The 27,307-nt window shown below is 33.6% G+C and overlaps 2 protein-coding genes and 1 long non-coding RNA gene across 4 annotated transcripts in view; all 3 read right to left on the bottom strand.

Moving 5' to 3' along the window:
- LOC134233802 (uncharacterized) overlaps nt 1-27,307 on the bottom strand; it is a 126,210-nt gene that overhangs the window by 45,521 nt on the left and 53,382 nt on the right. The window lies entirely within an intron of this gene.
- On the bottom strand, nt 657-7,463 carry LOC134233821 (phytanoyl-CoA dioxygenase domain-containing protein 1-like). Of its 2 annotated transcripts, XM_062715875.1 has the most exons (11): nt 7,357-7,463; nt 6,614-6,757; nt 5,779-5,854; nt 5,417-5,464; nt 5,241-5,296; nt 4,571-4,633; nt 4,453-4,474; nt 3,879-4,004; nt 3,477-3,605; nt 3,085-3,211; nt 657-926 (listed from the first exon to the last, which is right to left on the bottom strand). In XM_062715875.1, the coding sequence occupies exons 1-11, from the start codon at nt 7,384-7,386 to the stop codon at nt 869-871; spliced, it is 879 nt and encodes a 292-aa protein (XP_062571859.1). In that variant the 5' UTR covers nt 7,387-7,463; the 3' UTR covers nt 657-868. The 2 variants fall into 2 exon arrangements, with proteins under 2 accessions (XP_062571859.1, XP_062571860.1); XM_062715876.1 differs by lacking the exons at nt 6,614-6,757; nt 7,357-7,463 and adding an exon at nt 6,554-6,586.
- On the bottom strand, nt 12,273-23,911 carry LOC134233811 (uncharacterized). The gene is made up of 3 exons (XM_062715867.1): nt 23,845-23,911; nt 22,375-23,640; nt 12,273-13,734 (listed from the first exon to the last, which is right to left on the bottom strand). Exons 1-3 carry the CDS (start codon nt 23,909-23,911, stop codon nt 12,302-12,304), a joined length of 2,766 nt encoding a protein of 921 aa, XP_062571851.1. The 3' UTR covers nt 12,273-12,301.

Below are 27,307 nucleotides of genomic sequence, written 5' to 3'. Positions count from 1 at the left end.
AGAATGTGTTTTTCCTTGTGATAAATATTGAAAGAGAACACATGTAACTATTTCATATGATTTACATATGCTGCCCTTTTCATGTGATTCACATATTATGTGGACAGACATGAAAAAAGTATAAAAATGATAATAAGTACAACAGTAATATTATACACGTATAATTCACATATAAAGTATAACATATATAAAACACATGTTTAACACATGTTTCATATGTATAAATATACATTGTGTTTATTTTTACACATGTTAAACACATGTGAAACATATGTTTAACATGTGTAAAAATAAACACCCTATACATGTGTGCTCCTTTTATGTGTTTTACATGTGTAAAAAATATATGTTAAACACATGTTTAACATATGTTCAACACATGTGGACATTTTTCCTGTGTAGTGTACAATACTCATACATTTATAATTGTTGTCAATTCTAAAAGGAACAAGAAGTCCATTTTCAAGATTTGTATTGGATACAAGCTTTTTCATTAATAGGAATCAATTAATCATGTTGGATTCTTTCTAAACAATCAATCATGAATGATCAAAAGTAAAATTCATAAAAAATAAGTTAAAAATGTACAAACATGCCCCTGATAGATGTATTTGCATAACTAAATTAATATACATGATTATCTTTCGAATCAATCATATGCTATCAGTTTTACTGGTAAAAACTACTTGGATATAATTGCACATAGGCCAGAATCAATGTATAGAATTCCAAAAAATCAGAGTGTTAAATATAGATATATAGATATAGTGTTTGTTTATTCTCTCTTGTGGAGTGCCTTTTGGCTGATTGGGACACTGCCAGTAAATCACTAGGTGGTACCAGTGGTGGTGGTGATTAGGTAGCACCTCTAGGCTGGTGGTGTAGGATATAATGGTGTGAATGGCACCTCATTGGTAGGCTGTAACCTGAAACACATGCAAACATTTGTAAATCTTGTGGAAAGGTAGACTAAAATCCAGGTACCAGTAAATGGATATAGAAAAATATGTACATCCACTGAATATTATCTCTTTTATTACCAAGTTATCTATCAAATTGAACAAATAAATATATGCTAAATAGATTTTGAATGCTCATAATATGAAATGTTTTTTAGCTCACCTGAGCTGAAAGCTCAAGTGAGATATTCTCATCACCCAATGTCCATTGTTAGTCCATCCATGTAAACATTGCATGTTCAACTTCTTCTCAAGAACCACTGGGACAATTTTAACCAAACTTGGTACATGTACAAAGCATCCTTGGGTGAAGGGGAGTTTAAATTATTAAAATGAAGGGCCAATCCCCCTTCCAAGGAGACATCAAGAAAAGACAAAAATAGGGTGGGGTCATTTAAAAAAAAATTCTCACTAACCACTGGGCCAGGAAAGCTGAAACTTATGTGAAAGCATCCTTGGGTAGTGTAGATTCTAAATTGTTCAAATCATGACCTCCTGGGGGTAGGGCAGGGCCACAATAGGGAATCCAAGTTTAACATTGAAATATACTGACAGGCAAAAGAAACGCAACAGGCAGTAATCTACTAGTGGTTGAATTTTTTATCTAATGATGTTTAAAAAGAATACATTAAGGCTAAACTCACTTTTCAGAACATCAGAGATTTTATAAAAGTGTTAAATCTTTATCTTTTAACTTTACTAAGTAATGTATGACTGTTAAAACACCCCCCTCCCAGCCATTCAGTTACAACGTGCAAGACTGTCCTAAACAACTTTAGCAACCTAATTTCTACGATACAATAAGTTTACAAATATCGAGATCTGAGCGAAAGACATATTTTTTGGTATTTTTAAATGCCCGTTTTTCAGATGATTAGGTCGAATTTTCTATAACTTAGCGCATTGTAGTAACCCTTGGACTTCCGGCCCAAGGACTATCCTTTATGAATATAATGCGTTAGACCCCGTTGAGGAGTTATGTAGTGTATTTTTGCATTATTAACTCTCCATCACCTTTACTTTGATATTTTCCAGCTAGAGCAATGGAAATGCGTACTTAAGCCATTTTCGAGAAGCCTCAGCATCGTTACGGGAAACAAAAGGAGATTTTATTTTTTGAAATATTGCTGCATTACTTAAGATGAACAGTACAAACCCTTAGAACTCCATAATACTGCCAAATGTTTTGTTAAACATGCAGTTTTTGATTTCTGTTAAGCAGACTCAAACTTGACTTCCGGTTATGGTATGAAAATCGTTCAACTGTTAAATTACTGATATTTACCAAATTGAAGATATCCATAATTTTAAGAAGCAAAATTTTTTCTTTACATAATTATTTCACCCTAAAGTAGGGTGTTGCGTTTCTTTTGCGTGTCAGTATATGTAGAAAAAATCTTTTAAAACTCTTCTCAAGAACCACAGGACCAGGAAAGCTGAAAATTATAAGGAATCATCTTGGGTCAGTAAAGATCCAAAATTTCCCAAATCATGATCCCAAGGCAAAGGGTTGGGCCACATTAGGTATTACAAGGGGGGGAGATCTGGTGAAGAACATCATGGCCAAAAGTACTCAACTTCTTCTCAAGAACCACTGGGACAATTTTAACCAAACTTGGTACATGTACAAAGCATCCTTGGGTGAAGGGGAGTTTAAATTATTAAAATGAAGGGCCAATCCCCCTTCCAAGGGGACATCAAGAAAAGACGAAAATAGGGTGGGGTCATTTAAAAAAAAAATTCTCAGGAACCACTGGGCCAGGAAAGCTGAAACTTATGTGGAAGCATCCTTGGGTAGTGTAGATTCTAAATTGTTCAAATCATGACCTCCTGGGGGTAGGGCAGGGCCACAATAGGGAATCCAAGTTTAACATTGAAATATGTAGGAAAAATCTTTTAAAACTCTTCTTAAGAACCACAGGACCAGGAAAGCTGAAAATTATAAGGAATCATCTTGGGTCAGTAAAGATCCAAAATTTCCCAAATCATGATCCCAAGGCAAAGGGTTGGGCCACATTAGGTATTACAAGGGGGGGAGATCTGGTGAAGAACATCATGGTCAAAAGTACTCAGGTGAGCATTGTGGCTCATGGACCTCTTGTTTAATTTCTCCATGACTACTAACCAGTTCTGATTGCTGTACGTTGTGTTTTTCTGGTCAAACATGTGGAACGTGTAGATCTGTCGGGATTTATCTGACTTGTTAGGTTCACTCTTGTGAACAACTTCTCCATGGATAATCACCATACTACCTGGGGATGTGAACAACAAAACACCTTCAGCACAGATTTTTGTAACATATATATAATTATAAATAATGATGAATTCTTTGGAAATATTAATGGTCTTGATTCCTTTGCCTGTGTTACTGTCCAGTTTAAATGACACAATATTTCAAGATTTAAATATAAAAGGAGACAAAACGGCAAATTCAAACTGAGCAAAAATGAAATTGATTTCATTAAAATAAATGAACTTTATGCAGTTCTTCAAGGTCTTCAAGGTTCTTCAAGGTACCTTTCTTAACTGGTACTGGGATAAATTTGCTGTCGTCATACTTGACAGGTGGCGCTGTAAACACTGTCTGGGGCTGACCTTCACCTTTATCAGGATTCCGTATCATCTGTCTGCCACCATTAAGACCATCTAGGTAGATAATGAAAGAAATGTATACTAGAAGTAAGGCAGAAGAAATAGGTCTGCAGTGCAAAAGCCTTACACACTTGACATTATGTAATAGAGTCATTAAATGTGGTCTTTTACAAAAACAGAGTAAACTCCAGTGTTCAACACAGTAAATTACGTCTACTTTATGTAAGTAGCAAGGGTTTTGATCTTTCATACTTGGTGTACAAACATTGCAAGGTTTACCTTCATAGATACGCACAGCTTTTACAATAGATCAAACAAGATACAAACCTTTGTGTGAGCCAGGCATGAACCAGAGACAACCGTTTTCCAATGTGGCATCTTCCAAGGCAATCCAAACTCCATACAGTCTCATTGGGGTGGTCAGCAGGAAAGTGGCATCTTGATGGGGAACCACTGTAATATTTAAATACAGAACATGCCAAACTGACATATATGAGCCATAAACATTCTAGTTTTGGTTGAAACAGGTCATTTGATTAGCTGAAGAAATTTGGTGTCTATCTTATTATTAACACATCTAGTATTATAAAATTCTGTATGTAATCTCTGTTTGAATTAAAAAACCTTGTAATTTTAAGGATAATCAGAACTCTGAGAAGGACCAACCATTTTATCCTCAGAGATACCACAGGTACTTGGGTTTTAATAATTTACATATCTAAACATGTGTCCATATACCATGCATATCTGATACTTATTCATAAAGATTAAAACCAAGGTAAGAAAAACATATACATGTATAGAATAATAAAACGCATTACAGCTATTAAAATAGAAAATCTCCTTTGTTAACAGGACAGACATATTGGCATCCAGTGGACAGTAAAGTACTGGCACTTACCCTCTCCCCCAATTCCTGGTTGCTGTTAATAAATAAAAACAAGAAAATGAAATTTCTAGAATGTTATTTCCCAGGTCAATATGACACAGAAAACAATATCAAAGTGCAGACTTTGTACCTTGAAAATGTACATGCTCTGACAAATGACAGGATCTTCCAACTTAAGACTCTTTGCAACATCCTGAATAAAATAAGTTTTTTTTTTAAATTAAGCCAAATTAAATTTATGTAAAGAAATATAGTGTCTACTCTAAACCACTGTTGAAACAAAATGAAACACTAAACCAAACAAATTAAACTTAGGAACATAACAGATAATCAATTTTTTAAAATGTTAATCAAAAGATTTTACTCCAGGAAGTGGTATGGTGTCCTTGATACTACTGATGCTAGTAATTCTAACAAAAATATCAATTTTGACATTTTTTTTAATATCACATGCAGTATTAGAAATACTTTAAACCACCTTTTATTCAGGTGCAAGAAATATTTGTGAGTTTCACTATCTACTTAAACTTGCGAAAATTAATTGCCATGAACCAATCGTTTTGTGACTATTTGTAGAGAATGTTTCCTCAGTAGTGAATATTGATCGTCACTGATTGATTTTAAATGAAAACCTATTAAAAGATGACAAAAATAATAGTTGGTTTACAGTATTCTTTCAGTTTCTCAACTTCATGTTATTTATCCATTATGTATATGTTTCATGTATAAATCTTTGTTCACTACTCTGTAATGAGTCCAGCTCTCTGTACCTCTCAGTACTTTGATTTTGTATACCTTACCTTGACCCTGTTGTCAAAGGTGATTTTACGGAAAGCTGGATGGAGAATGTGGAGAGCTGTATTGAAGAAAGCAATTAGAAAAGAATGAAAAAAAGAGAGTATGATAAAATATAATCTGATATTATCACTGGGACTGAAGAAATGAGAGAATTCGCACGTCAATATTTTGTACTTACCATGTCCTATTTTATTCAATGATTTGTGTTTATCCACAAGCAGATTACCTAAAATAATAAAATAAGACCAAATGAAATGTGTTAAACTCAGAACTGTAAGGACTGGGAGACCTTTCCTTAGTCATACAATATAATTCAATTCTAACTGACTCCAGGTTTTGTAAATGCACGGTTGATGTTAATTAAAGTTGGGAATTCAAACTATGGCCCAGCAAAAAATGACTGGGTGACAATTGTCCAACTTATAAGTATTTTATCTTTTAAAGGAATCAATTGATGTGACTTCTCAATGTTGCCCCATACTAGTGTCGGTCGATCAAGATTTTCAGCTGATGATTCAAGAAAATGACTTTAAGTCGTACCATCTTTGTCCTTAGCTCCATCCTCAAAGAAGAACCTGATTTTGTCTCCACTGGTCATAAAATAATCATCAGAGGTCTACAATTACAATGAAGTATTAATTAAGTACAATTAACAAATAATTCAAAATACACATGATAGTACAACAAACTGAATCAACTCTTTGTTTTACATGCAACATATTAACTTTTTTATGCCTAAAAAAGTTATACATTTAACAATTGGAACTTTAACAGAGTAAATATGTACTTACTGTATACAGGGTTATTTTTGCCCAGTGTTATTTTCACCCTTTTAAACTTGCTTACAAATTTGCCCCGTTTTAAATTCGGCCAGTCCCAGTTCTCTTTAAGAATTTATACTGTGTTCTTTGAATTCACTTCATTTTAAATTCGGCCACTTGTGACAAGCGCGAAAGTTATTTTACAAACTATCAGCCCACAAAAATTAACTTGTTTTGTACTAATTTCTACGGAGGAACATGTTTATTCCTTATGCCAAATCCAACTGAATGAAGATCCCGACTGAAAAAAGAACCGAACCAAAATAGAGATTTTGTACTATGTATCAATCCGAGAGAAAAACACCGCGATGAATGGATACAGCGGTGAACCGTTTCACTCCTAGAATCATTACCCGTTTCATCTCTAGTGTTGTGAGTTCAGTGTTATGTTACAGATCTACAGAATTCGTGCATAACATTACCCGTCTCATCTATACAGTGGTGAATATGGTGTTATGTTACAGAGCTAGTACAGAATTTGTGTATAACATTACCTGTTTCATCTCGAGAGTGGTGAATACTGTGTTATGTTATAAATTCGTGTATATCATTACCCGTTTCATCTCCAGAGTGGTGAATACGGTGTTATGTTCCTCTGGCTTCATACCGTCCACAACATTGTGGCAGGCAGTCAGCAGACTGTCACATTCCTCTGGAGTTATGAAATCCTCCACCAACAAGTAACCATCTCTCTCAAACTACAAAAATTTAAAACTAAGGCAAAACTAACAATCCCAATTTTTTTTTTTTAATAGACCAGTGAGTTACAGACTTGCAGCTAGGTCATACTAGTATGCTGTATGCCCATTTGTTAACTATAAGTGACATTACACAAAAATTACAGTTGAGAGGCTGCAAGATGTCGATTGTGTTAATTTTGTATACATGTAGCTAATGAAATCGAAAATTGTAAACACAGAAACTTCTGGCAGTTAAAAGTCTTTGTCAAGATGGTTTTTCAGGTTCAAGGCTATATACACTGATATAGGGGGAGTTATTTATCAGTGTTTTATAGTAAAACACTTTTAAAAAACTGTGCAGCACAGAAGGGAAGGAAAATCTCTTTGCCCAGCTGAGATTTATTCTTTGTTCATTTTTTTAAGTGTATCCTCTCAGCGACGACGTACATGCAAATCTCGTGTGCATGCGCATGGTGAGTTGACGACTTGAGTAATAACGAGCCATCAACTAACGTTAAGCCTACCCAAATCATAAAGCTACTTAAAGATAAATTTTAAACAAATTAATAATCTGACTTTGCACGTATCAACTGTTTTTAAAATTACATGCAAAATACCTGCTCCATCTGCTTGCTGGACAGCGCCATGTTTGTTTACAATTCTTACCAGCCGGGGTTAGTAGGTCATCTTTTTTTTTTTTTAAGTCTGGCTGGTTCCCGACCCCGTTTTACAGGGTCAGAGACAGAGTAGCGTCGTCCTAGCTGTCTGTTACAGTTTTTCGTAACGGTTCTCCTCCTACATTTTTGGTCTGACTTAGGCAACACACATCATTCCTAAACTACACTAAGGATAAATTTAAGGCTCCTATAATTTGTGTTTTGATGAACGCCGTTGCCATGGTTACTAAAAGTAGAAAATCCCCTAAAATTCCTTTAACACGCCACTTATTGTACAGTTTTGACCTGATTTTTTTCTTTTACACAAGTACACTTAGGTTCATAACTTAGTGCATCAGTTTTTAATGTTGTCAATTTTAAATTTTAATGTTGCCATGGTTACTAAAAATAAAATTTACTGTGATAATCATTTGAAACGCTACCCCTACTCCAGTTTTGGTTTGATTTCAATATTATTTGGTACTCAAATAGACTACACTTCAATATACATAATTCTTAGCATGGGAATTTGATTTTACAAAGCAATGTTGCCATGGTTATTAAATCAAAATTAGAAATATCTGTGAAATACTTTTATAATGCTACCGCTCTTTCAATTTGAGTCTGCTTTCAATATATAACTTGACACATATGTAGACTGTACTAAGGTACATTGTTCATGGGTACTAAAATAAAAATTATTTGTGTGTATGTAAAATACTTTCAAAGACCTACTCCTTTTGCAGATTTGATCTGGTTTGCATATTATTTTATATTGGATATAAGATTTCAACGTCAAATAAATAATTCTATTATCTTTTTTTTTTTGATTGTTGGTATGGTGTTTCAATGTTTGCTAAAATAGAAATTTCTGTTAATTAAGGAATGAAGCTTATTTCAACTTTTGTTATACGATAATATTTCCAGTTCTAATTTTTCTCTGTGATAACTCTTTGAAAGTTAGGGAAGTTTATTTCTTGATAATTCTGCCGGAATGTAAATTAGACAGGTCGATAGGTCAGGAGCTAAGGAGGCCTAATATGCATGCAAATCTCGTGCGCATCTGTCTCTGTGTCTGACACTAAGGAGGCCAAATATGCATGTAAATCTCGTGCGGCTGCCTTGTGTTTGACGTCAGTGGGCGAAGACTATTGAAATTGGCATGGGAGTCCTCGTGTAATTATTTTATGTCAACATTTTTAAAATCTAAACCAACAATTTTATTTCACAATAAAATGGAAATATAAGGAATCACTGTCTAGTTAGTATAGTATGCCAGGGACATCAACAATAGTGGGAAACATGGGTAATTTAATTATGCATAACGGGCTTCGCCCGTTATGCAAATTATCCCATGTTTCCCACTATCATTGATGCCCTGGCATACTACACTAACTAGACAGTGATTTTTAACTAACTGTGACTTTTTGCCTACAAATTGAAACTTTCATTATGGCCCACCCTACCCTTGGGGGTCATGATTTGAACAAATTTGAATCTACACTATCTGAGGATGCTTCCATGTATGTATATAAGATTCAAGGGTTTTTCTGTTCTCGAGAAGAGGATTTTTCCTATATATTTCTATGTAAAACTTAGATTGTCCATTGTGGCCACATTCTACCCTCAGAGGTCATGATTTGAACAGACTTGAATCTACACCACCTGAGGATGCTTCCATATAAATATGACCAATCATAGCTTTGCTGTTCTTGAAAGGAAGATTTTTCCTATACTCCTATGTTAAACTTTGATTGTCCACTGTGGCCCCATCTTACCCCGGAGATCATGATTTGAACAAATTTGAATTTTCACCACCTGTGGAAGCTTTCACATACTTATGACCAATAATAGCTTTGCTTGATCTTATGAGAAGATATTTAATTCCTATATACTGCTATGTAAATCTTTGACCTTCCATTATAACCCCACCCTACCCCCGGAGTCATGATTTGAACAAATTTGCATCTACATCACTTGAAGCTGCTTTCACTTAAACATAGACAATCATAGCTTTGCTTTTCTTGAGATGAATATTTTTGAAGATTTTTTATATATATACTCCCATTTAAAATTTTCATAGTCCAGTGTGGTCACACCTTACCCCCGGGGGGTCATGACTTGAACAAACTTGAATATACACTACCTGACAATGATTCCACATGAGTTTCATCTTTTCTGACCTATTGGTTCTTGATAAGATTTTTCAATGATGCCATTAATTTTGTGCTATTTTGTGACCCCCCCCCTTTTGAAAAGAGTGTGGCCCTTCTTTTGAACAAATTTGTATCTCCTTCACCCAAGGATACTCTGTGTAAAGTTTGATTGAAATTGGCCTAGTATTTCTGGAGAAAAAGAGGAATTTGTGAAAAGTTTACAACACGCCAACAACGACAACAGATAACGGACAAATTTTGATGAGAAAACCTCACTTGAGCTCAGGTGAGCTAGAAATACAAAATTTAGAAAGTTATACAGCAAATGTAGACCTTTGTTTCGAGCAATTTACCGACATATCGTTTTGAAAGAAAAGAATATCAACCTTGCACTTTGTGCTTGGTCGATGTGCTTAGTTTTCTGTGAATATATAAGGAAATCAAAAATTCTTCAAAATCATGTTATGAATATTTTAAAAATCCCAAACAACCAAAATGAATTTGAATTACCCTATCTATATTGGATTCCGAAACTTCATAAAAATCCTTACAAAGATACATAGCGGGTTCCAGTAAATATTCAACCTAGTCTCTTTCTTTACTCCTTCCTAAGGTGTTAACTATGGCACGCCAAATTCACAAAAATGAGCTAAACATACTTTCACAGTCGATAAACTAGGTTTATCAGTTGTAAACTATAGTTTACGGACTGTAAACTATTGATAACAACGTTAATCTATATTTTACATCTGTAAACCATAGTTAAAGCGATAATCTATGTTTCGGAAACGTAAACTATACTTAACACTGAAAACAATTATTTGCGATTGCAAAACACAGATTATCTTATAAATTAGTTTCACGATTTGTAAACTATGGTTTACAACTCTTAACTATAGTTAACGATCTGATAAATATAGTTTCACGATTTGTAAAACTATGATTAACAACTCTTAACTATAGTTCACGATTGTAAATTATAGTTTACAGATGTGAATCTATGTTTATCAACAAAATCTATTGTTAACATATTATTACAGATAGATAAACTTAGATTAGCATTCGTAAACTATTGTTAACAACCGTTAAATATAGTTTTACAGCTGAAAACTATAGTTAGCTAATTGTTAACTATAGTTCATGGTTTGTAAACTATAGTTTGCAGTCGATAAACCTAGTTTATCAACTGTGAAACTACCGGTATGTTTAGCTCATTTTTGTGAATTTGGCGTGCCATAGTTAACATTAGTAAAGGAGAAACTTCAATAGTAACAAAATCTTCGAGAAGTGGTGCAAATCAGATGCGGATACTAAAAAAATCAAAAAAACTTTTTGAAAATTTAAAAATGGAACTCGTAAATTTACTCAGCTTGTCATTGTTCATTTGCAAAATTATTTTGTTAAAACACATTCTGATTGCACACACACAAGTATTTTGAAGTTAACATAAAAAATGCTTGACTTTCTGATTGGCATTCATATATGTGCTTTTTGGAGACCAGGTCTTCCAACAGTCTATTGGAATACCCACGGGTCCCAATTGCGCCCCGTTATTACCAGGCCTATTGTTGTATTCATATGAAATAAAATTTGTCCAAAATATTATACGTGAAAAGACGAAATCACTTATCATGGCTTCAACTCAACATTTAGATATATCGACGACGTATTGTTAATTAACAGTAGTTATTTCCATTCTTATGTCGATACAATATATCCCGGTGAACTTGAGATAACGCATCTGTTTCATATTTGGATATTTTACTTGAAAAAGACGTTAATTGTAACAACCAATCTCTACGATAGACGTGATGACTTTAACTTTCTAATCGTCAACTTCCCTTTCTTATGCAGCAATATACCTGCATTACCTGCATAAGGAGTTTCTATCTCTCAGTTGATTCAATACGCAAGAGCATGCTTTACGTATGTATAATTTCTAAAACTGGATAAATTATTGACAAAGAAGTTGATGAAACAAGAATATCAGCAGTCTCGTTTAAAGTCATCATTTCGTGAGTTCTATGGCCGATACAATGACATTATAGCAAATACTATTTATCACTGAGTAAAATGCTGACTGACGTTTTTCATATATACTAATTGTTAGTCTATTATTTACACACCGAATTGACGACGGATTTTCCCGTTATTTTCCGATCATGACAAGGAACAAACTGCGAGTGTGACCGGTCGGCAGGGGATGCTCATTCCTCCATGGCAGTTGATCCCATGCACCTCCGATGTTTTGGAGGTCCGTGTTTGCTCTGCTCCTAATTTGTATTGTTTTATGGACTTTTGAGCTTGAATACTGTTCGATATCTCGATATGTTTCATACATTATATTTTAGAGTCTTTCGCGCGACTAAAATGTGTATCAGGCGCCGTTTTGATATTTATTGCCATTTAGTGATATCACTTTTTCGAATAAATGATGTCAGTCATTCAAATTAAATAGATAATCATCACTTTTTAAAAGATGATATATATATAATACTAGTATGTATTAGGTCTAACCACAGTAATGATTTTCACTTTTTAACTTATGAACTCACTTTCTGATATTTGTTCCTCAAACATTTGTTTTGAACATACACGTGATTTTGAACATACTTTGATTTTCAAAGGAAAGAAAACCCCTGAGACTGGATCTATTTACCGAGGCAAAGAATGGATTGTTTAAAAGGTAACCCTCCACTAAATTCACATCCTCCCATTGTGTTGCTTACACTGTAGAACAATACAAATATTTAAATCTTAAATGGATATCGTGTGTTAATGAAATAAACTTCCATACATCCCGTGATTTGCCTTTTCTTGTATCTTATTACACATGCTGGATTTGTATGAAACCAGAATAAACGGAATCCAGCCTCATGCAATTGTTTAAGAAGTATTAAATGAGCTGCTACCATTCCGTATGAATGAAGTTCCAAGTAAAACTGAGATACGTCCGACAGTTGGTTAGTTTGTAACATCTGAGGTGTGGACGGCCATTCTGCTCCCTCCGTGTCAGCTTTCAGGACAGTTATGGGGACCTTCTCGTGGTTCAAATCTTTCCTTATTTTGTTCAGGGGCGCAATATCCCCAGTCCCATACTTACTGTATTCGCCCCCTATACCCCTGTTATAAAACCAAACTTTTTTGGCATGTTTATGATTTTCCCTATTCATCGTCGGGTCGAATGAGTACACATTGCAGTTGTATGTTCGGACCATGTCATCGTCGAAGGAGAAGTCGTGGTTTATACCAAACGAGTAGACGATGCATCGGTCGAGGTCAGTTTTGAGGATCATGTCGTGACACACATTCCACCCCCCGTCGACCACCCTCCCGATCCGGACGATCTGTTTACAGAAGAACTGGGTGGTCGTTACGTACTTGAAGTACAAATCTGAAATGTCCGACCCGTTCATTCGCCGAATCTTGTCCTCTGAAGGTAAGCTCATTTCTGTAAACTTTTTCGATGTATCTGCTAACGATTTCTGAACGAAATAGACAACGTAACATCTATTATATTTGTTGGTGGCCGCGCACTGAAAGAGTCTGTCGTACCAAATAATACGCAGACCTGCTTTGAAAAGCATTTTTAAACGTTTTAGAAGTTTCACATAATCTGACTTTTTCGTCACTGCAGGATCGAAATGGAGTTCCAGTAGCAGCTGCCTCACCCTTCCAATGGACCGTTCCTTCACCATTTTATCGATTATCTCCAGTTCAGAGTAAGAACTTATTGTAAGGGTAAGTATATCAATGATATCATTAGATGTGTTCGTCTTTGTTATCCAACTTTGGAGAGAATTGGATTGGGAAAGCGATGTGGTAAAAGTTCGACAACGATACCGTGCTTTTATCTCAGACAAGAAAAAATTGTCCGAAAACTTTCTATTGGAGGAAAAAACAACACAATTATTTTTAGGAGCAAAGGCGGGATCAGAACAAACGTACCATCCGTTTCTGGCAATTTGACCAAATCGTTGCTTATAACCACAGAAATACTGCAGGGTGGTAACATAGCGGTGATACAAACATTGTACGATGTTGTCTGGAAGAGACACCAGTTCACTTTCGTCTGGTATTTTAAAAGGTTCTTCTCCATTCGATGTGTATTTTTCTGGAATAGTCACAATACAGTTGGAATCTGTTTTGGGCTTAAATACCCATGGGAATATGGTTGTTGAGCCTTTCGGAAGTTTGATTGTTTACTGAGCCTTGGACTTTTATCCACTTTTTGCATGATGGATTTTCACTCTCTGCTTCCGCCATTTGCAATGGCCAAGGCTCCTTAATTAAAGTTGTTATAATGTCAGATTAATTTAAAGAACAATATGACACTTACTCCGTTTGAAAAATTATTGAAAATATTCAAATTACAGCAAATCTTTTATTAGAATGGATTTTTATCCACTTTTGGCATGATGTAGATCTTTTGTAAGGTGTTAAATTCTACAAGTGCTTCCTCCAAAGTAAAATCATATGTAGGCCGAAAGAACAGCACGCCCACTCCTAGTCCTATCACAATGGCTAGGGCTATGTATTGTGCAACAATATATTCAAGAAGTTGTGTAAATCAGATGTGGATACGACATTTTGGACTTTGAAATCAATTAAAGTATCATAAAAACGTAAAAGGTTTTTATAATCGACAGCTCTTTTCAGAATAATTTGGAAGTTAAAACATTCTGAATGTACACACAAGTACTCTGAAATTGACATCAAAAAGATTCTTGAGTTTCTAATTGACAATATCTATGTTGTTTTGGAGACCAGGTCTTCCAACAATCTATTGAAAATATTTCAGACCTATTGAAAGCAAATGTTTTATGCATGAAAAGAAAACACTTGCCGTGGCCTTCAATTCCACATTTAGATATATCGTGCTACAATGATTATTTCGAAATATATCCCGGCAACACCGAGTTTGATACATCTGTTTCATATTTTTGGATATTTTACTTGAAAAACACGTTAATGGTAATTTAACAACCAAACTCTAGAAAAAAATTTGATTTAATTTTCTTCGACAGTTATTAATGGGCTGCCGTTGTGCCAATGTTCCTGAATCAACTCAGTACTGCAGTTGTTCCTGTCATTACAATGATGATGTTAGAAGTGTATGGATTGATTTTGCAGTTACAATTCAATTCACTCCTATGGCACATGACAACAAACATTTTGTATTGTTTTATGGACTTTTGATCTTGAATACTGTTCGTTTTCTTCATATGTTTCATGTTAGAAGAATACTCAAAGTTTCATTGAAACAACACAAATTTTCAGCAAAGAAAACATGGTCTTTTAAAAATAATAGAGTTAGGATCATCAGGTGCCATGGAAAGTCAACATCGTAAAGTCCATTGAAAGTTAAACCTCTGAAACAGGATTTACTCTCGAAGACGAGAGAACCACTATAAATTGACGTCCAGTTAAAGCATGTGCTGTGTTTTATGCAAAAAAAAAAAAGAATATAATCGGGTCACTCAGATTTAAAACTGTTTCAAAGGTATACTCTTGTGTTTTAGTTTACTTTTAACTTTGAACATCACAGTCAAAAAGTGAATTTGATCCGCCCAACCTATATTGCCTTCTTAAACTTCAAAGAGTCGCCCTGGTAAAGAGTGGTTAGAGCGTTTGCTTTAGGTGCGCGGAGTAAGGAGTTGATTCTTGTATCGGGGTGTTGAATCCCTCTGTGGGACGCGGAGACCGGTAAGGTCTTTTGCATTAATCGTAAAAACAAAGTTCCCCTGCCGCAGTAGGTGCTGTCACAAAAATGATCCCTGATTGCTTAAAGGCCGTAAGTGCTGAATACAGGTTGAATACAGGTCTTAATTTGCAGCCCTCAAGTGGTGGCGTCTCAGTTGGAGTGAATACTTTTCGAAGGGATGTTTAACAATTTAACAAACACATAAACTTTATATAAATCATTACAATGATATGTTGTCAGGTTCAGCATATGCGCTATTAAGCCCTTATCTTTACTACTCACATTTTTTTTAACTGTTATATATTGAGAAATTCAAAACGTACTGTAAGTGACTTTGATTTGCCTAACCTATATTGGTTTCTAAAACCTTTATGGCTAATGGTTAGAGCGTTTGCTCCAGGATCTCGGATTAAGGGTTGATTTTGCATCGGGGTTTTGAATCCCACTACGGGAGACAGGTCCTTCGGATAGGGAAAATTAGAGGATACACACCTGACGGTATATCATTTGGATGTTTATTATGAATTACAATTTTGTAACCGCTTAGTATTATTTTCCCGACCGTGTAACCTGTTAATCGTCAACTGGATAGGAATTGTTTACAAATTGCAACTGGTTGTGTAAAGGGTCATTCATTTTGATGTAACTAACTTTTAAAAATGTTACTGGCTTTTGAAAATTTGTTAAAAATTTCTAATCTTTTTTGCAGTTTTTGAGAATCTACATCTAATTTACACCCCTTTAGAATAAGCTGTAGCACAGTATATGTCTGATGTTTCTCCTTTATAGCAGTTAATATTTTTGTAAGGAGTAAAGACAAGAGTTTGGTAGCTATAGAGCATTTGCAGAGTTCCCGGTAATATATCTAGTTTTTTAAAAGATTTTTATGAAGTTCACTAAAACAAGCTGTATATGCCAAAACTTTGGCTCTGAAATATTCAAACATGTATAATATTTTTGTAAGTAGTGAAGAGAAGATTTTAATAGCTCTAAAGCATTTAATAAGAAAACTTACAAAGATATTTTACAGAACTTGTAATAACAACTTGTAAAATGTACAAAGATTTTTATGTTAAGTTAATAATGTTATACACAGGGCTCACTTGATTGTCAATCTATTGATAGATTCTTCTGACTTTATCTCACAGCACAGCGATTTGTTAGAACATGCAGGACGTATAAATGAAGTATCCTTCACTAACTATACTTATCAGAAAATGATAATCATCATTTAATCATTTTTAATATTACATTAAATATTAATTAAGCTAAAGTCAATGATCAGGGTCCCATGTACATTGTCATTAATAAATTTAAGAATAGAAATATACATACATGTTTTAGATCCCAAACGCCATTTGCAGATCACTGCAACCAGATAGAACCTCCTTTTTTAGCTGTGTCTAACGGTTAACCATCTTTTTGTTGACCATAAGCTACGAAGCAGAAAATCGGCTTTATCCATTATGTAATGTCCAGTGACCAACTCAGTACGAATAAATGTAAATAAATACATAAATCAATAAAGGTCTAATACGAAACTATTAAAATTATTGATTTCAACGATTGTTTTGAAAAAGTATTTTGGTCATTTAAATTGCATGGACGAGAGAGAGAGAGAGAGAGAGAGAGAGAAAGAGAGAGAGAGAGAGAGAGATTTACAAAGCAAATGTCATTTAATGAAATACAATACAGTCGATTGTTAAGTATTAAGCATACAGTTTGTTCAGACATGTTCAATATCTAAAACGTATGTGCCCAAAATACGGAAAGAAATGTTTGTCATGTGAACCAATACGGGAATAATTGACAAGTTGACCATTATATGGAATTATGTGACATGTTGACCAATACGGAAATATCGTTGAAATATATACACGTACTTTGTATTTTTTATAAGGAAATAAGATCAGCACTGCAGACATTAATTTAATCACTGTTAAAAAAAGTGATTGAAATTTTAAAGAGTTTGTCATGTAGATTGTTCTTAATGTAAAATGTTTGCATAATTTTCTTTCGCTTACAAGTTCAATTTATCTAATTTACTTAAATAGAAAACAACACATATTGCATATTTTAGATCTCTTTATTTTTTCATTTATTAATACAGTATAATTCATTATTAATGAGAACAAAAAAAAATTCTTCACAAAATTTATTTGCATTATTAAATGGATCAATTCTTTAGAAATTACTCAAAGCTCGAATGAAAACAGGACTAAAAATCCGAAACACTGGTGGCAAAACAAAATTTGGCGAAGATAAAATGTTCAGTAACGCAAGAAGCTAGGGTTAAATCATCAGTTTTGAAACGAAGTTACAAATAAAAGGCTATAGTCCGGTGAACATGCCTTTAAGTGAAATAGTGAGAATTCAACTGGAAAATTTAGATTTTCAGAACCTTAAAAAGAAAACTGTAATTTTCAGTGAATATTTCATGTAAAAATGTACTAGTATGTTTAAAGGGGTTGACGAAGAAGTAAGAATTTCCATTAATTTTACTGCACTTTTAAGTTTAATTTTATACTCCATTGTTCTGCATTGTAAATATGTTTAAAAAGTATTTCTGTTTAAGCTATAAAATATGTGATTGCTAATATCTTTAAAATAGACTTGACAGAAAGTTATTCTTTTGAATCAAACCTTAATCATTTTAATTTCATTCCAATAGAAAAAAAAATTTACATTCAAAGATAATGAACATTTTGGATGTATTATGAAATAGTAATTGCTGATCATTTCCTAGAACTGTTTTTACAATACATAAGGATGGGAATAACTATTGTTAATTGACAATACGTTGTCGATATATCAAAATGTCGAGTTGAAGGTCACAGCAAGTGTTTTCTCCTTTTCATATACAAGATTTTGAGCAAATCCTGTTACTTATGAATACAATAATAGGTCTCCTAATAATAGCGGAGAGTAAGTGACCGGCAGAAATTAACGAAATAATTCCCTTAGCTTGTAATTTTTTTAAAAAAAGAAAGATCAATATTAAATTATCTTTCTATGCCGATTTGCCCTCTAAACACCTTAAGAAAATTTATTTGTATGATAGTGTGTGAAGATGGCAATGAAAAAAAGTTTAAGTCATTCCCAGAAGTGAAAAAAACTGAAATAGATTAAAATATCAATATGTACTGGTTCCAGCTGTAAAAACAAGAAACAACATTGTCTTTGTAAGGCTGAATATATTTAACTGTATATATTGAGAAATTGGGAATTAATTATGCAGGTGGTTATACAACTTAAAAACAAAGCTCTTTTTTATGTTATATTAGTTTTAAATAGTTTTGATATTCCCAACAATCAAAATGAATTTGAATTACCATATCTATATCCCGGTTCTGGATTCCTAGAATACATAAAAATCCTTACAAACAAAGATACTTAGTGGGTTCCATTAAATACATGTATTCTACAAAGCTTCATTTAAACAAGATTGTTGATATGTTTGATTCCTCTTTTTTTTTTAATCTTTAGCATGCCTAATTTTAGAATTGTTTTGTACGTAGAGTATGTTTTGTTCTTTCTATTCGAATCAGCTGGGGCTCCCCGTTAGACTATGTAAGCTTCCTGAAACTCGTACACACAATAGGCATTCTTCGGGAAGTTGTTAGACAGAATTATAATGGTATGTCTACTGAATTGAATACTATTAATTATAATATGATGAACAGTTCCTCCTGGAGAAAACAAAAGTAAACTGCTGTGGTACGTTACTGTTTGTCCTTTCGAACACACTACTGACCTCGTCAATGTCCTTATTGCTAAAGGTCAAGCAAACCTCCTCCTCTTCAACGCTAGTCAATCTCAAGACGGAAAGATATTAAAAAATCTGATAAGAATTTGTACTTCTTCCTCTTATTTTTTTTAAATAAAGAATAAAAACCATAATGAGAATCAAAACAAAAGCGATAGGCAAATCACTGGTTCGAGGTTAAGAATGTCAGGGCGGTCAAAACAATGTAGGTTTTCTGAATTCAGTTCCTTTAGATTTCTTCCGTTTAGATTTTTTTGATATTCGCACTCCATATTTAATAGAAAGAGATAGGTACGACATTTCGTTTACGACTATTTGATTTTGTTATTCACCAGTCGTATTCAGGTTTCAAGACTTTTGTACATGACCTTTGATTGATTGCAACTGAAGTATTGAGAATCAACTAACTATTCAACGATTTCTGCACGTAACAATGTGATTTTGTTGGTACGGATATATTTATTATATATCAAGATATACATAAGTATATCATCCCGTCAGCATGTAACCAAGGACCGTGCCAAACTGATGCTCTAATTCAATTCAATGAATTTATATTCAACTTGTTTGTGTTGTAAATTGTTTTTTAAAAAATAAACTGGATGTAACTGATGTTAAGATTATCAATCTCTGTATAGTCAAATTATTTAAAACGTGAATATAAACAGTGACTGATCTTACAAAAATCTATCAACAATACAATTCTATATCTGATAAGGGCATAAAACACGGATCCCTGGAAATTCCAGAGGTGGGATCAGATACCTAGGAGGAGTGAGCATCCCCTGTTGATCGATCTCCCGCCCTGAACCTTACTAATTAAAGAAGGGTACCTTGCATATAGTCAAATCTAGTATAAAAACAAAGGCCTATCATTAAATATAAATAAAGTCAGCCAAAATACTACCCAATGATAGGTGATCATTGCTTACGAGAATGTTATAATGAACGCGGAATTTCCGAAATGTTGACCTTAAGCAAGATTTTGAAATCCCTGTAACATCAACTTCTCAGTGAGTAGCTTGCCTCGATTTAAAAATTGATCATACTCAGGGCAGCTCTTGAGAAGCGAATACGATGTAAGACATAAACACCATAAGCAGGTGATAGTATTACTGCATGAAAAATATCGAGATAATGAACAGTATTCAAGCTCAACAGTCCATTATACGATACAAAATAGGAGCAGAGCAAACTCGGACCTCCAAAACATCAGAGGTGGGATCAGATGCCATGGAACATGACATAGAATAATGAAAACTGACATAAGAAATCTGAAGTTGTTATCTCGTTGGTCATACAATTCGATTGTTAAGTGGCCTTTATTGTTTATAGTCAGTGAAACATCCAAACAGGAAACACATGTAGAAGCTCTATGGTGTCTTTTATTTCAGGTTCACTGCGATATATCGAGTCGAAAAATGAATGAAAATAACCATTGTTAATTGACAAAACATCGTTGATATATCTGAATTAGTCGAATTGAAGGCCACAAGGTATCATATTCTCACCAAGAAGTTTTTAAATAAATTCTGTTTCATAGGAATATAAAAAAAAGGTTTGCACATTTAATATTTTTCCTTATTAGAATTCCAAGGTTTTGTTGGAAAACTTGGGCTCAGAAGACAAGATAAATGGTGTCAGTTAGGAACTCCAGAGTCACGTTGCCTTCATATTTTATACAAATAATATTCATAAAATATATTTCTCAAGATAATGTGAATTCGTTCTAAGTACAGATCTGCTAGCTAAACCATAAAAGATACAAATTGTCCTAATTGAAGTGTGAGCTGTGTGGCGATTAGTTGTATTTTTTTCACAATACTAGCAATTCTTGGTGACACGTGGCAGATAAAGGTTCAGTTTTTTAAAATATGTTTCTCATATTTACATTATTATTAGATTACTTTATCTAAATATTCAATCCACTTGATCTAATTGTTTTAATGGATTTTTTAAAATATCAAATATTTTGTAAATTATTAATTTTTTAATATGTAATTTGAGCTTGTAAGCTGGGTATCCAGAACAGTCTAAAATATGTTTTATTTATGTTTTATAAAATAAAAGTTAATTTTACATAGTAAATTTACAAAATACAACATAAATAAAGCATAAAAAGAACAGTCTAGAATATGTATACACGTATACAGATAGGCCTAATTTATAAATTTTGTAACAATCTGAAGCATGTTAACTTCTAATGACTATTTGAATGTTTTTTTTTTAAATTAATTATAAAAAATGTTTTCTTTTTATTTAAAAAAAATTGTCATAAAAATTCCTAGCAGGCAAAGAGGCCTCGGATAATTAATTTAACATTAATTAAACTAATTACACTGTATGATTTGACATTCCCATTTTGCCACCTTTTTTGACCCTATTCTACGATATGAGAAAATGCGGGAAATTCCCCCAAATTTTTAATTATTATGTTAAATAAAGATTATTATTTGTAGAGACCTTCTCGGAAGGCTACCACAAAGTGACATATTAATTAAACAATTAATGCTCTCTAATCAATACTTCTTTGTCTTAATTAACCCTTTTATCTTTATTATATTAATAGATTACTATATTTAGATAAAAACAATGAAAATGATACGCATTTCGTTTCCGACAAACATTGAGAAGTTTAAATTTAATTATTAAGAAACAAAATATAAATTTGAATTAGTTTTTAAAAACCCCATTGAAATGATATGGAGAAATAAAGTTTTAACCTGTCTAACAACAAAAAGTATTTCAAAGACAAATATGGTGAAAGTGTTTGTTTATTTACAATTCAATAAAAAAAAATAATAAAAATATCTATCACAGTGAAAAGGGAAGCATGATAAACACATGCAGATTCATACGATATCAGTTAATGGTGTAATGGAAAGTCTCGGTTCTACGTGGATTTCGTGATCTGAATAAATAGACACAATATGACACAGAAAACACACAAATTGAAACACAGTTAGCTGTAATTTACAAAAAGTAAATCTGCTAAATAGAACACAATACGACATAGATAAGATTTGTTTCACGCAGCTTGTAGCTTACTTAAACAAAGACAGCACCAAACTGAAAGGTTCGATGTTTTTTTTCTTCAAAAATAAAAAAAAAAGTTGGGAGGCTTCTCATAAAATTTGTTGTAATTTCTTTTCATGGAGTAGGTGGACACTTGTTATTTGCATTTCTTAAGACGTCTGGAATGACGATTTTATAAACTTCGGTTGGGTTGTCAAACTTTGACGTACCCGATTCTCCCGAATCTACGTTCCAGGCGGATCTATGACGCGAACGTCTGCAACAAGTCAACACAACTATAAGTACAAGAAGGACGACTAAAATAAGTACAATCGCACCCAGACACGCAATGCTTTCTACCATCATCTTTTCCACGACTATAAACTCGCAATCCAAGTCCTTGTTTTCTAGATCTAACAAGGTTTTCCCGCGTAATCTCTCTGGGAAGTAACAGTGCATGTGTCGGACATATTTGTATCTTTGGTATGTCGGATGAGACCATTTTTTCTCGTCTTTAACCAACGCTATTAATTGTTTTGTTGTGTCAGTACAGGAGCAGTTGATGGGGTTGTTACGAAAGTCTACGAAGAGCTTTTTGGTTTGCACTAACTCTTCTACTTGTTTGGCCTTGATTTCGGTGATATTATTATAGGAGAGATTCACTTTCAGCAAAGGCACATCCCATACGTCAGCTAAGGTATCAAATCTGAACTTTTTGATGTTGTTGTAAGAAGCATCTATTACTTGTAAATTTCGAAGGTAGTAATACCACTTTGTGAATGAATCGGGGATCATTTGTAGGTCTGAATGTGAAACATTGTAAACAGAAAGCTCCGGAAAATACGAGTTTTTGGTAGACGCTATAGGCGCAGTGCTTCTGCCTTCTATGTATTTTAAGCTTCTAAAAATACATTTGTGTTCGACAGACGAAAGTTTTCTATTGAGGGCTTTGAAAGCATGGCTAATTTGGTTTTTCTCCTTGGAAGACAATTTTAGTGCTGAGAAATTTAATTGTACACCTTTCTTTGCATCGTTTATTTTATAAACAGATGCTTGAACGGTTTCGAGCGGTTCATTAAACTCTGACGGTTGCTCCACGTCCAAAACCTCATACGTTGTATTTCTGTTGATGAAATATTGAATGGTTTTTTCGTTGCCACAATCATAGTCTTCGTCAATTGGATTATTGACCAAAGACATCACTTTTGTCAAATCAACCACTACAACGTTACTTCGAAAAACATAATATTCCAATTGATCCGGAGCACTATTTTCCTTTCCATATCCTGAGAAATAATCTTCTAGTCTGCAATTCTCCACTGATATCCCGCGCAGGTTTACAGCTTTCATCGGCCAATACAGGGATATTGTGGCAGAATCCTCACATACAACATTAAAAGTATATTTAACATTTTGCTTAGCCAGATGAATCCTCAATTCTTCGAAATTCCACTTTCCGGAATATTTGGTACTCACAAAACACTCGACATCAAACTGATGAGGGCGTTTTCTCACTGGGGTACAAAACTGATCCCATCCCGGGGGAAGAATTTGTGACTCTTCTTTTGGGTCTGTTAGTCTGGAAGAATGTAAATTTTTGTCCGCTGTCGAAAAAATAGACTGAACAGAAACATATAAAGTAAATAAAATAATTAGTCTGTAAGAACCAGTCGACACTTGTATTTCGTGTTCGAAAATGTTATTATGTCTCATATTGGCGAAGAAATACAAAGAGACGAACAATAGTGGAATCAGTTTGTATAAATCAGATACTTAATCCTATATATTGGTATAAAGACCACTTTTACAACTGAGAAATTGGGGAATGTCCCGAATAGCTGACTGTGGATCCTGTTTTAACTCTTTGTTTGTCATCGTGGTTTCACTTTCCCTATCAAAAGTCATAATCATCAATCAAATCATATAGCTGTCACGAAATAACACAAAATCTGTGTTATTGTGTAGAGAAACTCTATACAATTCATTCATCAAGAAGCGGATACGTAATGTAGACTCTACTAGAATGACAAATTACGAAACAAGGTGAGATGTCGTACGTAAACTAGCGGTTATAAAGAGATCCCCGTCACGCTTCACTGGTCACGTGATTTATATAATATATGATGTCAAAGATCAGGAAGGTTAAAATTAGTTAATAACTGTGGGAAATTGTATACCTGTCGCTAAATAAAAATATTCAAAAACGTACAATTTTTAATGTAAAATAAAGCTTTGGTTTAAAACTGCACCAGTTTAGCTTTCTAGTCATTTTCAAATTATGTTGTATGATAATAAGCCCTGCAGGGAAAAGATAAATACAGGACATTCAAGTTTTGTGGTCAGTTATGGAATTTATATCAGGAATTGGGCAGAATATTTTTTTGATACTAGTATTCTATGATTGGCACTAAATACCAACAGAAGACAAATTCTACACCTAAACCAGTTCTTTTAAAAAGTGCATAGAAGCACAAAAAATAAGTTGTAAAATGTATTCTTTTAATAACCCCACTAGGTAACAATCAACTAACAACTAACATCATTATTATAATAATATTATAAGATAAATTAAATAAATTGATATTCACGGATTTTAGTTTGGTACATAATTTGTTCTCCAATATCTTTTTTGGTTGTAGATAGTGTAAGTTTTAGTGCACCTGTGGTACTTGACACCGCCTCTGAAGTAAGCTTTACTTCAGTTTTGTACAGTTCCAGTGGTTTGCGAGCAAGACTCATCATTTGAATTTTATTTTACAGGAACTAAGATTTAATTAACTCTGCAATTGGCAACGCAACTTATACCAATAGCTCTCTTCTAAGAAACCTTTGAAATTTAAACAAACAAAACTTAAAAAAAAAACAAAAAAACAACAACATTTAAACATGCAATTTTTCAACATTTTTACAATCATTATCCATAAAAATTTATGTCAGGGGTTTGGGCATCATAGACAGCTGCTTTTACAATTAAAAAAAAGAAACTCTTAAATTTATATACCTTTTTATTGATCATTTGCAAAATTATTTCGTTAAAACGTTCTGAAGTAGATATAAAAAAGATGCTCGAATTTCTTATTGACAACATTAACACAGTATTTTTGCGATCAATTCTGCCAACAATCTGTCGTTATTCCAATGGATACCAATATCCTCTGTTATAAGCATACCAATATCATATTCATATCAATCTACGTATGAACAATTTCTAAAACGAGATACATTATTGACAAGCAAGTTGATGAAACAAGAATATCAGCAGTCTCGTTTAAAGTCATCATTTAGTATATTCTATTGTTGATCTAATGACCTTGTCACAAATACAATTTATCAATGAGTCACATGCTGACTGACGTTTTTCATACTAATTGTTAGTCCATTATTTATTTGTACTGAATTGACGACGGATTTCCCGATCAGAACAAGGAACACACGACGGGTGTGACCGGTCAGCAGGGGATGCTCACTCCTCCATGGCACCTGATCCCACCTCTGATGTTTCAGAGGTCCGTCTTTGCTCTGCTCCTGTTTTGTATTGTTTTATTGACTTTGATATTGAATAAAATGTATGGGTGATTGTTCCAAAATAATAGATGTTTCTGTGAAAAGATGTTTGGTTCTTCTACAAAGAAGTTTGAGCATTCTCCATTCAAGTACAACGTATTGTATATGGATATCTTATTCATTCTTCCTTTGTAATAAGGTATCTGATTCAGAATGGTTTTACTGGTTTGTCTTTCCAAATTTTACCTTTCATATGGCTATCTAATTTATTAGAACTGTATATGGGTTTGGTCCTGTTCTCCTTATCAGGTGGAGATTTTGACGATTCTTGCAATTTTTACTGCATATGGATGTTTGAACTATTTTTCTGTAAAGAGAATGTCTGAATTCCTCTCTTTGTACTTTAATGGTTTAAACATTCTTTATTCTTCCTTTATTTTACTTTTACATGATGATACAAATGGAGATAACGAAAAGTATTCAAGATCAAATGTTAATAAAGTCATACAAAATAAGAGCAGAGCAAAAACAGAACTCAACATCATCAGAGGTGGGATCAGGTGCCATGGAGGAGTGAGTATCCCCTGCTGTCCGGTCACGTCACACCCGTCGAGTGCTCTTTGTCATGATCGGGAAATAACAGAAAAACCCGTCGACAATTCAGTGTGTAAAGAATGACCTAATAATAAGTATGAAAAACGTCAGTCAGCATTTGACTCAATGATAAATTGTATTTATCATTGTATCGACCATAGAACTTACGAATTAATGACATAAAACGAGACTGCTGATATTCTTGTTTAATCAACTTGTTTTTTTCTCAATAATTTACCTCGCTTTAGAAATTATTCATATGTAGACCATGCTCTTGCGCAATGATCCATTCAGTGAAAAATCATACAGCCTTCTATTTTTCAAAACTATATTTTTGCACAAGTATGATACCCCCACTGGTTTATCCTGACCTCTTGGTAATATTGGCTTATACCTGCAATATAAAAGAAAGCTTGCTTATCAAACGCAAATGCTGAAAAGATGCTGTTTTGTTGTAAAGAAACATTGAACTAGTTTATGTTCATTTTTGTAAAACTTTTAACATAATTTCTTTCAACAGGACCATTTCAAATTTAACACTTAACACCTCCTCCCCATCAACTGCGACAGAGGTCATCTATGAATGGTTCGGAGAGAAGACTTTTAAGTAAACCTTCATCTTTTTCTTATTATTGAAAAATTTACAATAAGTTGTATTTTATGAATGATGCAGATGTACATGCCTCTGTGGCTACTTATTTGGATGGATTTTTAAAATCTGAAATTTAAATTTATTTGACAATGAAATGGAAATGTAAGGAATTACTGTCTAGTTTGTTGGTATGCAAGGAACATTGATGATAGTTGGAAACGTGGGATAATTTATGCATAACAGGATTCACCTTTTATGCATTTAATCCCACGTTTCCAACTTTTGTTTCATATGAAGAATATCAAGAATTTCGTGCTACAGACTTTGTGTAATATGCAATGCGCAAATTCTGTATTGTAAATAATGATGTCTGCATTTGTTCTCTCCAAATTGATGCAATACTCACATGTGTGGTCTGCATGCAAATAATGTCTAAACTAAGACGGTTTTCTAAAAAGGTTCCTAATAGAGGTATCCATAATCATTTTAAAGTCAACGTTTCGCATATTCTTTGATCATATAAAGATATTATACAAATAAAATGGCAATCTGTCCTTAGGTTGAAAGGAGATTGTCTTTTT

This window comes from Saccostrea cucullata, unplaced genomic scaffold (genome assembly GCF_032062105.1).
Source record: "Saccostrea cucullata isolate Sc308-1 unplaced genomic scaffold, CSIRO_AGI_Scuc_v1 ctg116, whole genome shotgun sequence".
Lineage (NCBI taxonomy): Eukaryota > Metazoa > Mollusca > Bivalvia > Ostreida > Ostreidae > Saccostrea > Saccostrea cuccullata.
Note: the sequence above shows the minus strand (reverse complement) of the source record. Positions and strands in the feature narration are given on the sequence as shown.